General features: G+C 39.4%; 1 protein-coding gene across 1 annotated transcript; it reads right to left on the bottom strand.

The window, feature by feature from the left end:
• Window positions 1-14,368: 14,368 nt before the first annotated feature.
• Window positions 14,369-14,821, bottom strand: LOC125194551 (uncharacterized mitochondrial protein AtMg00860-like). The gene has a single exon (XM_048092812.1). The coding sequence runs from the start codon at window positions 14,819-14,821 to the stop codon at window positions 14,369-14,371; it is 453 nt and encodes a 150-aa protein (XP_047948769.1).
• Between the last annotated feature and the right edge of the window lie 248 nt (window positions 14,822-15,069).

Raw genomic sequence — 15,069 nt, 5'->3', positions numbered from 1 at the left:
TGTAGGCGAAGTGCAATTGCAAAGACATTTTGGAAGGGTTGGTTAGCTACCACGTTTTTGGGGTTGAGTTCTACCTAGGCGTAAAATTAAAATGAGACTCTACCTATACTGACCAGTAGGTAACTAAATGCTTAATGCTACTGGATGTGTACGTGATTGTGAAAGCTGGACACCTAGTTGTGCATATGAGAAGCTACTAGATAAAACTTACTAAAAATGGCTAGACAAAAGGTAAAGGGAATCAAAGGACATGCTGGCAGACTGGCTGCTGGGTTGCAGAAAAGCTGAAAAAGTGCAAGTACAAAAGCAAAAAGTAACAAAAGTAACATATCTTTGATTGTGACATTTTCTTCTTCACGAAGCTAAACTAACCAAATCTAACAAACTCCATTGATGAATGCTCAAGCTCAAAAATTCGTAAATGCAATACTTAACTTGAAATCAAGAACGAAAGCAAGAAAAACTGAGATTTACGCATACTGGTCAATAGGACAGAGTGACAGAAACAAACAGAAACGAATTCCATGCATTTTTTAGAAACTTAAACCGATTATAACTTGTAAACACATTAAGGAAAGATTAGATCTAACTAAGGTAGGCAGATTCAAGCACTTAAGCAACAGAAATCAACATAAAACTACCAGATCTAGCTAACTAGGCAGAATGAAATCGTAAGCAAGCTGAAACACAAAATAAAACTACAATAAACTTCATTGCATTCAAGATTATCACCCAAAAGATTTTCCAACCAAAGTAACTACTAGAATCCAACTTTAATGCAAGCAAAACAAGTTCTTAAACTAAGAAAGCATTAAAAGAAAGCATGTAAATGGTTGATGGCTTCTTCTGAAACTGGAACTAGACTACGGCGGCTGGAATGATTCAGGCATGATGACTCCCCGCCGGCTGGTGGCCGGAATCTTCATGGCAGGCTGCTGGATTTAGAGAGTGGAACTTAGAGCTAATGAAGCTATTCTCTCAAAAGTGATTTCAAAGTGATGATAAAGTTTTTAGTCTCCTTATGTTCAGCTCCTATTTATAGGGTGGCTTGCCCTAATTTCTAGGGCTGCCTCTTCATGCGAAATGACAATTTTGTAGTAGGTGATTGTTCCAAGCAAGTCCTTCCTTCTCGTGTCCAGTTCCGTAGCATCCATCCTGGCCAGTTTACACCTTTTCTGCTCATACTGACCAGTTGCACACTCTTTTACTACTTTTTCACGCCAATTATTCTGATCCTTTCCTCCTGATTTAGTACCTCAACCTGCACACTAGCAACTATTTTGCAGATATTATCCAATAAAGCACGTTATACTGACCAGTAATCAAGGCTTAGAACGAGACTCATCAAGTGTGTTTTCAATATTTTGGATCTTTCATGCCCTTTTTCCATCTCTTTTAACCAATATGCCACTCAAGTGTATTAAAGTATTTTCATTGAACCTCAAGTTATGACATAATATCATTCTATGTACCCCAAACTATGACAAAACATCATTCTAGGTACTCAAACTTCTTTAGAGGCAGTTCTACTAATTAGTATATAAGCGGGACAGACATATTTCATAAAAGCATTTGATTGAATTCGTTGTAGTGCGAGTTGCGAGTGATGCTTATGTGCTAACAAGTGTGTGGAATAGACATATTTCATAAAGATCCGATGAACTGAGAAGTATTTTGTGTTTGTATTTTACATATATTTAGCGTTAGAATATGAATACATCCTTATATATATATGATTAACTGAGAAATACTCCTTCCGTCCGCGAATAGGAGTCCTGTATTTCTATTTTGGTCCGTCCGCGAATATGAGTCTCGGTTCATAATTACTATAAATTGTAGAGATGTCTCACATTCCACTAACTCATTCCACTCACATACGTACCATTTAAAACTAATATATACAAGCGGGATTCATATTCCACTAACTTTCTTCCACCTACTTTTCTTAACATTTCTTAAAATCTGTGACGGAATGAATGGGACTCCTATTTGTGGACAAAAAAAAGTATTTGCTAATTGATAACGATAACTATATTATGTATGTTAGTAGATGCCAACAAACTGTAGATGACATACGTATGTCTTGTGTTAACATCCATATTTACATGTCAGTACAAAGACATTTGTATGTTAACAAAATTTAATTGTCATACAAATTACTTCGTGTTGACATTTATATAACATGCATGTTGACATACTTATTAGTTATTAATTTAAAGATAGTTAGCAACCTAACAGGACCTTATATATAGATTGTGATAAAAAAAAATAACTTATTTCAATACATAACTAAGACTAATTCTTTGTCATTAGAATTGGAGATCTAGTGGTTTAAATAATGTCAAGTGGATATTTCAAATTTAAAAATTTATTAAATAAATAATTTTAATAATGCCCATTCTTATATTATATGTTAGTAAAACTAACCTCTTCTTCTCTCCACGAAAATTGTCTCAAAATTTTAAATTTACATAATTCTCTCGGTTTAAACTATTTTTTCACAAAAAATATTCCCTATGTCTCAATGTAGATGTCACACTTTCTTTTCATTTTATTCCACAAAAGATACTCTCTCTGTCTAACTCAAAATGTTCACCTTTCCTTTTTAGTTTGTCTCACTCAAAATGTCCATTTTTTATATTTATATATAAATCTCTCTCCTATCTCCTCATTAAAATATCCAACACACAATACAAAATATCATAAAATCTAGTACTATCACCTAAATATGACATTTATTATGGGACAGATGAGGTATCAAATTAAATGTAATTTTGTAAGGATTCTGACAAGATTTCAATATCATATGTCGGACGATAGTCGGATGATAAATTAAATAATTTTTATTTTACTTTTCATAGATTTGTATTTGTTGATAAGCAGTTTCAACAAATGTATCAAAATATACAATATAACACATGTACAATATTAATACAATTGTGTTGATATTTTTGTGTACTTGTATTGATATATCCATGTCATTGTATTGCTATTTTTAATAGCCTAGGTTGAAATCACAAAAACCACTGAAATAGTACTCCTTCCGTTCCATACTAATAAAATCATTTTCCCATTTTAGACATTCGATAGTGATAGAGTCATTTCATTAATTTTTTAGTAAAAAGTAATAATACATTTTCTCACTCTTACTTTTTTCTCTCCCTCCCTCTTACTTTATTCTCTCTATTTTTTACTCTCTTCTATATTAATAGTACTACATTAACCTTTTTTTAATCTTCGTACCGAAAAGAAATATCTCCAGTACTATAGAACGAATGGAGTAGTTTTTAACAAATAAGATTTTATCATAGTTTTTAAAATTATTGAAGATGTTATACGCAGATCCTTAATTTGTAGTTCACTCTTCCATTGAATCATTATATTAGTATAAAACTGCATGTAAAAATGAAACTCATGCTCTATTCTTTTCCACTCTATGAACTTCATAAAGTTCTCAATTATTTTTAAAACTTGCGTAAACGGAGTAGTAGTAAATACTCCCTCTCTCCCATTAGAAATAAAATGTTTTTCCTTTTGGTCTGTCCCATTAAAAATAAAACGTTTCTAAAAATGGAAATAATACTCTTTCTATTTTTTTCTTTTCTCTTATTTTACCCTCTCTTCACAACACTATATAAAATCATGTGCTGAAAAGCAAATGTTGCATATTTAATGGGAAAGAGTGAGTATTTGTTATTCAAATTTTATTAATATAATAAATTACGGTGTTAAATGGAGTACCACTAGATAGAGGAAATATTTGTTTTTCAAATTTTATTAATATAGTAATACATTTGACAGGAGTTGCTACGGTGAAGTATCTCTGGTTGGAGAATACTATGGTACTCACTGGCGAAGATATGGATGCAATGAGTATTGAGAGAACCATGAGAGAAAAAAGTGGGCCATTCTATTATTGTAAATAATTATCATGAGATTTCCATATACTGATATACCCCTACTTTAGAACTCATGTACTTCTGAACTATAGTACCGACGCCGAGTAATAAACAATCCATATTATTTTTAAAGCGGATATTAAGATTTTAAATAACTAAATAAAATTAGAAATACTATCATTATGTGAAGTTTTGTAATCCTAAATGCATATAATAATAATATACTATTAATACAGCTAAAACCATCAATCAATTTAATTGTAAATACGCACATAAAAATAATACTCGGAGTACTATAGAAGCGTTTAATTTAATTACACAAAACTATTCATTTAAACTTGGGCAACAGGAACAAGCCCACGCAGAAGATGACTACATTGTCGGGGGAATGCTTGTTTCTTCTTTGTTTAGTGTCTGCTTTGATATTGAGTGGTTCTTGGATGCTAGCTGCGTTGGTGTTACCGATTAATGTTTGGCTTGTTCTTCTCTAGCTTTGACTCTTGTTGTCTTCTTTTTCTATCATCTCTATTGTTGTTGTGATGTCGTTTGTATTTTTTTTTTCATTTCTTTTTATTATTGTTGGATTGTTACAACTTGTACTCTCACTCATCAAATTTTTTATTTATAAAAGAACAACTAATATAATGTTAGTTATGATAAATCAAACATAAATTTTTTGTGCATGATTAATTACATTGTTAATATGGATTTTTATAGTCAAAGGCAGTATATTATGAAGAATTTTAATTGATTAAAATTAAAATTAAAATTACCTGATACTATATGCTACCACCATTCTCTAGAATGAATAAAAATCATAAGAAGCACACATTGAAGAAACATACTGCAATTTAATGTTTTAAATAGCTTAAAATAGAAAAGATGAGTGTGAATATCAGACATACGACTTCAAATGAACTGGTATTTATACATGTTTTAGAAGTTAATTTTATTAATTCTACTGCCCAATAGTTTATTCCTTTCAATTTAGTCTATAGTTATCTTTCCCTTATAAATTCTCTGAAATGGCAACTATGTAATTTTTCCTCGGTCCTACAATAAGAGTCACATTTTATTATTTTGTTCCATTTAATTCACAATAAAAGTCATATTTTATGTTTACTATAAATGGTAAATAGGGTTAATGGTCTCACATTCTACTAGCTCACTTCAATCACATTTTATTATAAAATCAATATAAAAAAGTAGATCTCATATTCCATCAACTTTGTCAACTCACTATTCTTTACATTTCTTAAAACACATGTCTATACCAAATATGACTTCTATTAGAGCATCTCCAATAGCAATAGGCTAGCCATAGGCCAGTGAAGAGCTGGGAAATTCTCGTGCGAGTATGTCAATATATTCAAACTTCTTATCCAGAGAATCCACTAGGTTACAGGGTCTAGGAACTCAGAGAACCCTCGAAATCACTTGTCGTTGGGCACACAATCACAACCTGCTTTTCAAAACCCTCAACCCGATATGCTAAAAAGGATTAGTACATGGAAGTAGGGATCGAATCCCACAGAGATGGATGTGTAAGTAAACATGTAAGGAGATCTGAAAACTGTTTTTGGCTGCTGCCACGCATTTTTGGGGTTGAGATTAGATTCCTAGACTCGGGAAACGAAATGCTCTATTCTAACAGCTAGATCTAGGCAGGAATAACGGGAACATGCATGACGATAAACAAGATGTACTCAATACCACTCTCCAGTGAAAACAATTACCAGACCTAATAAACGGCTTCCTAAAACTAACCTAGACAGAGGAAAATTGAATCGCGGGGACCATTTCCCAAAATAGCGGAGTACGAATGAAAAGCTGCAGATTAACTAACTAAAGGCTTAACTAACAGTGACTTCATCTTCTCAAAAACCTTGATCACGAAATGCAGAGGAAATACAGAGCAAAACACAAAACGAAACAGAACAAACTAGATCAAACCGATAACTACGATTAACTACTGAAATTTAAACCGATCTACTATCCCTATACGAAGTAATTAAGGAAACAAAATTTAAACATCCAGACCATGCAAACATGAACAGATCCAAACTCTGAACGCTTCGTCCACTCCGGATCCAAGCCATCAACAACATATCACAACAAATTCCATCTCCGATCACACAGATTCAACCAGATTTAACCGATCTACTACAATCTCCACACAATTCAACTTCCAACTCAGATCAATCGCAAAAACATTAAACAGAAAATGCAGCGATAACATGAAATGAAACCATAGCAGAAATTCCATAGCACAAGAGTGCAATATCCAACGGAAATTTAACAAGATACGGCCGAGCTTCGAACAACGAAGTCTCGGGAAATTCAGAAACATAAACTGAAAGCAGGAAATATATTGTATCTTCGCCTCCCGTGGAGACGTGTTACACAACTCCGATGAATTTTCTGACCGTGAACCCCCGAAACTAATTTCCCCCAAGTGTGTGTGTAGAGAATGAGAAAGCTAAGCTAAGAGCTAAAGGTGATGGATTGATGCTCTCATGTAAGGAGCGTGCTCTTATTTATAAGGGACGGAACTTCTAGACTCTTCCTTGTGCTTCCCATTCTGCCCTTGTCCAGAATTCTCCTCCGTCTAGTGAATTTCTTCCCTTTTCTGCTCGCTTCCTCTGCCAGCTTCCTTCTCCAGGCGATTTCATCTTCTTCCTGGATCTGTCCTTTTCTCTACACACCTGGCTTACAAAACCTTGTCAGACCCGGGAAATTATAGAATTTAACCCATAACCAATGCATGAAATTAGCCTTATCAAACTGTTCACACTTAAACTATACTTGTCCTCAAGTATAAAGACAAGAAAGAAAGAAAGAAATAAGACGAATTTCAATGCATGGTTATTTTGTGACCGACCCCTAAGACACTAGACTCCTAGACCTTGACATACTACTGACATAAAAAGAAAGAAAATAGGAAAACAAACACTTAAAAAAAACAAACACATTGGCATGAACTAGTTCAGACTTTTAAGCATCCGTCCCCACAAGTTTAAGGTCAATCAAATAGTTTACACTCCAAATCCTCCCATTCCCTTCATCCACCTAGTCGGTTTGTCAGCTCGTACATATAGCCTTTTAGCTTTACTAGCTGTTGGATTCGCTCGATCGCTCATTCCTCACCAGAGATGTTAGGATCAATCGCTCTAAGTTATTTTCTGCCACTGATGCCTCGGGTTATGAGAATTCCTCCTTCTAACCTCCTTTCTTATTTCCTTTCTTTTTTCCCCTCTTCGTCCAGCTTATACCTCCTTGTTTTCCTGGACTTCGTCCAACTTATACCTCCAAAATATGAGTTTTTTTTTTTACCTCCTTTGGACTTCGTCCAACTTATTCCTCCAGATATATTTTTTCTTTTCTTCCCATATTCTCCTTTCTACATTCTTCTCCCTAAGCATCAAGTGGCAGTCCCATTTTTTACATTGTTAACTCACTGATATAATGGGGCTTCACAATTAGGTTAGCTAAGGCATCTTCTATCTTCCTTACTTCTTTCAAACCGATTTTGGCTTATTAAGGAAAGACGCCTCAAAGTTATAGTGCATCCTATGTTCAATTACTCTCCCTAAGGAAATCTTGTTCATGCTTAAAACATACAATAACACACAAATCCTAAAAAAAACTAACTCCTACACCTAGGGACTCTTACGCATGCTGAGCACAGATTGCACTAACTCCCTCACCCCCTCCCACTTCACTCAAGCTTGTCTCCAAGCTATCCTAGTGAAGGGGGGAAATAGGGAAGTTGGTGCACACATGATACGCTCGGATTTTGCACGGTTTTAAGGCCATTATTTGGCCCGTTTTTAATGTTAAAGTTGCATTATTTGCGTATTTGATCTATTTTGGTATTTTGACATGTTTTGTGAGAAATGTGCATATTTGAGTCTAAAAAGGGAGTAAAAACGCGAAGTAGGAAATTTGGAGCTTCTCCGGCGACCGCCGCAACACTTCCGGCGACCGCCGGCGCTCAGCGGTGAAAAAGACACGCCCGGCGACTGCCGGGAAGTGCGTGGAAGCTACTGGACTACGTGCGGCGACCGCCGGCCAAGGTGCGGCGGGCCGCCACAAAAACGCGGCGCGCGACAGCTGTGTTCAAACTCAATTTTCCGGCGATCCTGAAATCCGATCGGATAGTTCTACATACCATTCTCTTCACCTTGAAAATAGCTTTGAGATGGTACAAGAATAACCTCAATCGGAGTTCTGTGGAGAGAGTTATGGCCGTTCTACCAAAGTCGCGCAAAGCTGCCAGCTGCAGTCTAGGCGGAAAATTGAAGAAGGAAAGAAGATTTTACCTCGTGAAGCCAAATCTTTTCCTTCTACTATGGGGAACGAAAATTACATATTTCCTAATGCTTGGAGGACCCTTATTACCAAATTTAAATCCTTCTAAAGCCTATATATACCCCATAACCTCATTCATAGAAAAGAAAACCCTTCCATAGCCCCCAAAAGGGGAGCCTTCATGGCTCCCCCTCCATCCTCCTTCTCTACTCCATAACCTAATTCTTCCATTATTCTTGGAGATTGAAGTAAGGCAAGAGGAGCATGAAGACTTCAAGATTCATCCTTGTGTTTTGTTTGTTATTTCATGTCTCGTACTTTAATTATTGTTTTAGTTCATCTGTCTATGGATTGCTAAACAATAGAATTTTGAGGTTTGATAGTATTTGAATATTTAGTAGTTCTTTTTATGTTTAATGTTCAGAACTCGTTTCCACTTGATTATTCTTGAACTTTTGTTCGACTAATTAGTCGTTACCTTGATTATTGTCAATCTTTGATCGATGATAGCTTTGATTGGTTTATCTTTTATGTTCATACAATAATTGTGACATGAGTATTGATGCATGATAGGGAGAAATCGTGGTAAAACTTGAGTCGGATGAACGTAGAACTAATTAGAATATCTAAAGAGTTAGTGAAATCATTATCCTTGAAATTCCTCTATTTGCCTAATTCTATCTTCTTCGCCCTTATCGTTTTACTTTATTTAATTTTGTTTAGTTTAAAACCCAAAATTTTGTTTCTCTAGATAGTATTTGACGCTTAGTACATGAAAGTCAATTGCAATTATATTCCCCGTGTTCGATATCCCGGTACTAACCTTTAGCTATACTAGATCTACCATGTATACTTGCAGGTATTTTTAGTGCTAATAAAAAGTGCATCAACACAGTAAAAACAAAACACAGAAAACAAACACATACAAAACACAAGAAAACTTCTCACACTTAGACCGGACACCGGGCTAAGTGGGAGAAGATAGATATAAAAAGAACAACATGCCGAGTATACACATAAACTTCTTACACTTAGACCAAGAATTGGGCTAAGTGGGAGAAAACAACATTATAACAGAAAAACAACATGCTCAACCTAAACGAAAACTTCTCACACTTAGACCAAGGATTGGGCTAAGTGGGAGAATGCACACAACAACAACTAAAACATGCTCAGCGCAAATAAAACACGGTAATACAAAAGAAAGAAAATAAAATAAATAAAAACAACTGAATTGTAAAATTTACTTGGTCAACGGGGGTATCAATTCTGTGTCTGGCCCCCTTGGGAGCCAGACCTGGATGGTACGTTGGGGCGGTTCAACTTCAACTTCTTTTTAGCCGGCGACTCGAGCGCTTCTTCTGCAGCTATCACGAGGTATTATACAGGGGTTTCTTCGCAGACACAGACGAGGCTACCAAAGGCTTTGACGCAGACGGAAACTGTTGGAGTGACGAGCTTCCCTGACCGGGGTGCTTGACCGCAGTACCGGGTCTAAGAGGCTGCCTCTGCTGGGTCTGGGAAAGCTTCTCCTCTAGCCATTCTGCCATCCTTTTCATTAGTTTGACCGCATCGGTCATCCTTTCGTTCTGCGCTGATGACCTCTCGGCCAGGACATTCAGACTCCCCTTGATTCCCTGCAGCTCCTTTCTAACTCCTCCGAGCTCCTCTCTCATCACATCCATCTCTTTTCGCAGCTCTTCCACGTCCGCATTCATCACACCCTCCACCAGGTCCGGTTCCTACTTTACCTTGTCCATGTTTGCCCCTACATCGTAAAAGCATACCTCTTCTCCCTCCATGTACAATAGCCCCTTATTGAAAAAATAATCCATACTAAACACCTCCGGTGGCTCACACATCGTCACATCCGGTTCTGCCTTCCCAAACTTCATTATAAAATTACGTTGGATGTAGGCACCCAGCAAATGACAAGTGTACATGTGGCGAGAGGGATTTGCGGCCATCTGATGGCAGGCTTGGGCTAACTAATAACCAAGGTGGACTTTAATTCTTTTGGACATGCACCATGTGAAGTATAACTCGGTGGTAGTAATGGCGGAGCTCGCGGTTCCCATCAGATTGTATCCAATAAACTCTTGCGCGAATATTAAGAGATGGTTTGTGATGTGTATGCCTTTCGAGACACTCGTCTTGAACTTTCCACTCCTTCCATGCGTGATAGACTCCCATGCGGTCTGCGGTGTAAATCCTGGGGTATGCTTTGGTGGCCCGAACATCCGATCAATCCAGATTCCTTCGTCATCCTCTGCATTAGTGAATAATCCCATACGCAGAGACCATTCCCTGATACTCATCTCGTGCTCTATGTTGAAAAGGCGGAAGGAGATCGAGTCTGCATCCGGGTCAGTGGTTGCCTTGAGCTTGAAAGTTGAGAAGAATTCCCTCGCTGCTATGAGCAGTACCTCCTGGTCACTATGGTTCAACAACCATTCAATGCCAATGTCCTTGATAAAGGACAAGAATTCCTCTTCTGACTCGATATGTTCCAGAGATTTCAGATCAAAGCGCTTCCCAGACTTAGCCAACTTACTGCACTCCTGTCTTTGTATGTTTGGGCTCGCTTGGGGTCATCGAATTTCTCCATGGATGTCAGCAATTTCTTTGTGACCTAGATCTCTGTCCACTCATAATTCAGCATCTCTTCTTCCTCCGACTCTTCCTCTGGCCCGGACTGCCAGACCCAGAAACTACTTGTCCCTTAGTGTAGGGAACTTTGATAGGCGCGGGGAGTGGTGACTCTTCATCTCTGATTGAAGCGAGTCTTGTTGATTTCCTAGGTCGAGGAGTGGCCACGTGCTTTCCTCTACGCTTTCGCTCCAATGCTAAGCGACTTCCTTCTGCCTCCGCACTGTCTTCTTCAGACCTAGGAATTACTCCCTCCTGTGCACCAACCTTCTCTAGGGAAAGTTATCTTGGTTCTTGGGTTTGGTCAATGTTGTCGACCTCATCCAGTAGACTCCTTATTCTTCTCCTAAACTCTTTCCGCTTTATGGGTGAATCTTCGTCCTCCGGTGCATCCACCAGGTCTACAATAACCTTCAGCCCTTCTTCTCTGGGCTCCTGTGTATCAGCAATTACGGGGATCTCATCTCCCTCAGACTTTTCAGGGATTTCTCCCTCAGCAAACATGGTCGGGGTTGCCCCCTTAGATAGTTTCGGAGTCTCCTCCTCAGTGTATTTCGGGGTTTCCCCCTCAACAATCATGGATGGGGTTTCCCCCTTAGATAGTTGCGGAGTCTCCTGCTCAGTGTGTTTCGGGGTTTTCCCCTCAGCAAACAATCTTGGGGTTGCCCCCACAACGGATTCAAAGGGGGTCCCCCCTCGACATACAGATTTAGGGTTTCCCCCACACCAGATTTTTCCACAGACATTTTACCTTCCCATGCATCCTCATTCCCAAAGTCGTCCACCGTCATCCCATCAAGCTCTTCCGCAAAACCACGAACGCCCTCCTGTTCCTCCTCAAGTCCACCCATGCCCTTTTGTTCTGCGATGTTAGGGTTCGGCCCCGTTTTTGCATGTGGTTGATCTTGGGTAGACTCTTCGATTGGGGCTTGGGTTTCCTTCGAGTGTGGAATCGAGGGTTTGGCTGTTGTATCCTCAGGAAACCCTAAACCCTAAACCCTAAACCCTAGATTCTGGGCGGTTGTAGCGCTGTGGCTGCGGCTCCGGCTCCGGCAGATTTTCCTTGGTGCATCGCTGAAAAGAGGGCGAATATTCTGTTGGCCTCCTCCTTACTGCCAAATTTTTCCTCCAACTCTTTCAAGAATGCCGCCTCTTTAGGGTCTTCGACGGCAGAGGGCTCTGGAACTGAGGACGATTGCCACTCGGAGCGTATATCAAGTACTGGAAAAGTTGCTTGCGCGAGAACCGGCGGCTTTGCTGTCAGATCCGCCGGTATTTTTGACAAATCGCCGGAAGGCGGCCTTGTGGTGGGGTTTTCCGTGCTTGCAGTAGTAGCTGGTACCTTCTCCATGGTTTTTCTACAAAGATTTCACGAAGACTAGGAAAAAAATTCGGATTAGGGTTAGAGAGAAATTGTGTATTCAGAGAGAGATTTGAGAGATTAGAGAGAGAAGGGTCGGTTGGGATTTTTTGATTTGAAAGGAAAAGGAAAATATTATTATTTTTTCTTTGTTTTTAGAGGCAGGCGAACGGTTGCAGGGTGATGTAAGCAACCATACGCCTCCTAAAAAGATGGATTTCAAATTTCAAAAAGTAACCGACTTCCCTCCAAAATCTTGCTCTGAAATTCTTCTCTCCCCTCAGCGACTCATGATTTCGGAAAAAAAAGGTGAAACACTAAGTTCTTAGGTTGAGGATATGAATGACAAAACAATTTCCCTAAAGAGCCTGGTGCTTCGAACATATTCTTTCTTTATTTGGATTTTTTTGTTTTATAAAAGCGATTAAACTATTTACACCTGCAAACGAGTATTCTCAAGATCCCCTAGGTCAGTTCACAGATAAAATTTTGTTCCCCTTTTGCCCGACCTAGGAGTTCGTTGAGAATAATCATTTGCCTGACCAGTTAGGCAATAATTACGTATGCGTGCAGTGGCACTTCCTCCACTACATGCAATTCTGAATTATCCCTAAATACCTTTACCCGATGTCCATTGACGAGGAAGAGAACAGAATTTGGGGCGTTTCCTTGGATTTCCACTGCTCCATTTGCTCGAAAGCCGACGATGGTGTACGGTCCTATCCACTTGGATTTCAGCTTCCCAGGCATTAGCTTAAGCCGAGATTGAAAAAGAAGTACTTTCTGCCCCACTCGTAGTTCCTTGACCTAGAGGTTTCTATCATGCCAGAGCTTTGTTCTTTCCTTATACCACATCGCAGAATCAAATGCTTCTAGCCTTAGTTCCTCCAGTTCTTGTAGTTGCAGCTTCCTTTCTTTTTCACATGCCGGCGCCTTCATATTCATCTCTTTTATGGCCCAATAGGCCCAGAGAGCATCATCAAGACGCTTACTCCAATCTTTCCTCGTAGTATTTACCGTTTTCTCCAGAATGCTCTTGATTTCTCCGGTTGAGACTTCAGCTTGACCATTCGACTGAGGGTGATATGGGGTAGATAACCGATGTTGTACACCGTATTTCCCCATCAATGCCTCTATGGTGCGGTTACAGAAGTGTGTTCCTTGGTCTGAGACTATAGCTCTAGGCACCCCATACCTGTTGAAAATGTCTGCCTTCAGGAACTTGGCTACTTCTTTTGATTCACAGGTGGGTGTAGCCTTTGCCTCTATCCATTTGGACACATAGTCCACCGCGGCCAATATATAAGTGTTTCCATAAGAAGATGGGAACGGTTCCATGAAATCCATCCCCCATATGTCAAAGATTTCGCAAACTATTATTGGAACTTGGGGCATCTCGTCCCTCCTTGAAATACCTCCTGTCTGTTGACATCTCTCGTAAACTTGACAGAATTCAAAGGAATCCTTGTTCAGTGTCGGCCAATAGAATCCACTGTCCAAAACCTTTCTGGCAGTCTTCCTAGGTCCAAAGTGACCTCCACATGCCAGGGCGTGGAAATGGTTGAGTACGTCTCTCTGTTCCCACTCTGGAATACATCGTCGAATAACTTGGTCTGAGCACATATTCCATAGATAAGGATCATCCCAGAAGTAGTATTTGGCTTCACTTTTCAAGTTCATCCTCTGGGCCTGGGAAATTTCTTGAAAACCTGGCACTTCTCCTGTGACCAAATAGGGTGCCAGGTCAGCGAACCATGGCGCTGTATTAATCGGATGTTTCCCCTTGTCTGATGTTCCTGGACCCGTTACTACCAATACTGCTTCCTAGTTAATAGGTCTAGCAGATTTCCCTAGATAGTAAAGATGTTCCTCGGGGAAGACATCGGGTATGGCTTCGTCTATGTCCCCTTAAAATATTCGACTCAGATGATCTGCGACTTTGTTCTCTGTGCCCTTTTTATCTTTTACCTCTCAATCGAATTCTTGCAGTAGTAGCACCCATCTGATCAACCTTGGTTTGGACTCTCTCTTGGCCAGGAGATATTTAATGGCTGCGTGGTCAGTGTAGACTATCACTTTCGACCCCAGTAAGTATGGTCGGAAATTTTCAAATGAGTACACTACAGTCAACATCTCCTTTTCTGTACCGTCATAGTTCTTTTGAGCCTGGTTGAGGGTCTTTGAGGCATAGAAAATGACATAACTCTTCCCCTCGATCCTCTGACCCAGGTGCGCTCCTGCTGCGCTCCTGCTGCTCTCCTGCTGCAAAATCACTTGCATCACACATCACCTCAAAGGGGTGATTCCAATCTGGTGCTCTGATTATTGGAGTAGAGACAAGCTTGTCCTTCAACATTTGAAATGCCTTCTTGCAGTCTTCATTAAAGACGAATTCCACATTATTGTGAAGGAGATGAGTAAGCGGCTGCGCAATCTTCGCGAAGTCCCTGATGAATCCTCTATAGAATCCTGCATGCCCCAGGAATCCTCTGACTTCTTTCTGATTCGTAGGGTAGGGTAGCTTCGAGATCACATCCACTTTGGCCTTATCCACTTGAAGATTTTCATCATACAACGCTGAAAGGTTCCAGGTGCATTGCATAGACCAAACGACATTCTTCTGTATGCATAAGTGCCGAACGGACAGTCTTCTCTTGGTCTTCAGGATTTACATATATTTGGAAATACCCACTGTATCCATCAAGGAAGCAGAAGTACTACTTCCCAGCCAATCTTTCCAACATCTGGTCGATGAAGGGCAAGGGAAAATGATCCTTTCTAGTGGCTTCGTTAAGCTTCCGGTAGTCAATGCACATTCTCCATCCAGTCACCAACCGAGTCGGTACCAAT

Source organism: Salvia hispanica, chromosome 1 (assembly GCF_023119035.1).
Source record: "Salvia hispanica cultivar TCC Black 2014 chromosome 1, UniMelb_Shisp_WGS_1.0, whole genome shotgun sequence".
NCBI classification, from domain to species: domain Eukaryota; kingdom Viridiplantae; phylum Streptophyta; class Magnoliopsida; order Lamiales; family Lamiaceae; genus Salvia; species Salvia hispanica.
This window is presented reverse-complemented; position numbering and strand designations above follow the sequence as displayed.

What these genes read in the sequence shown, in the direction of transcription:
- LOC125194551 (XM_048092812.1), bottom strand. Translation starts at nt 14,821, where the DNA reads ATGCAATGCACCTGGAACCTTTCAGCGTTGTATGATGAAAATCTTCAA.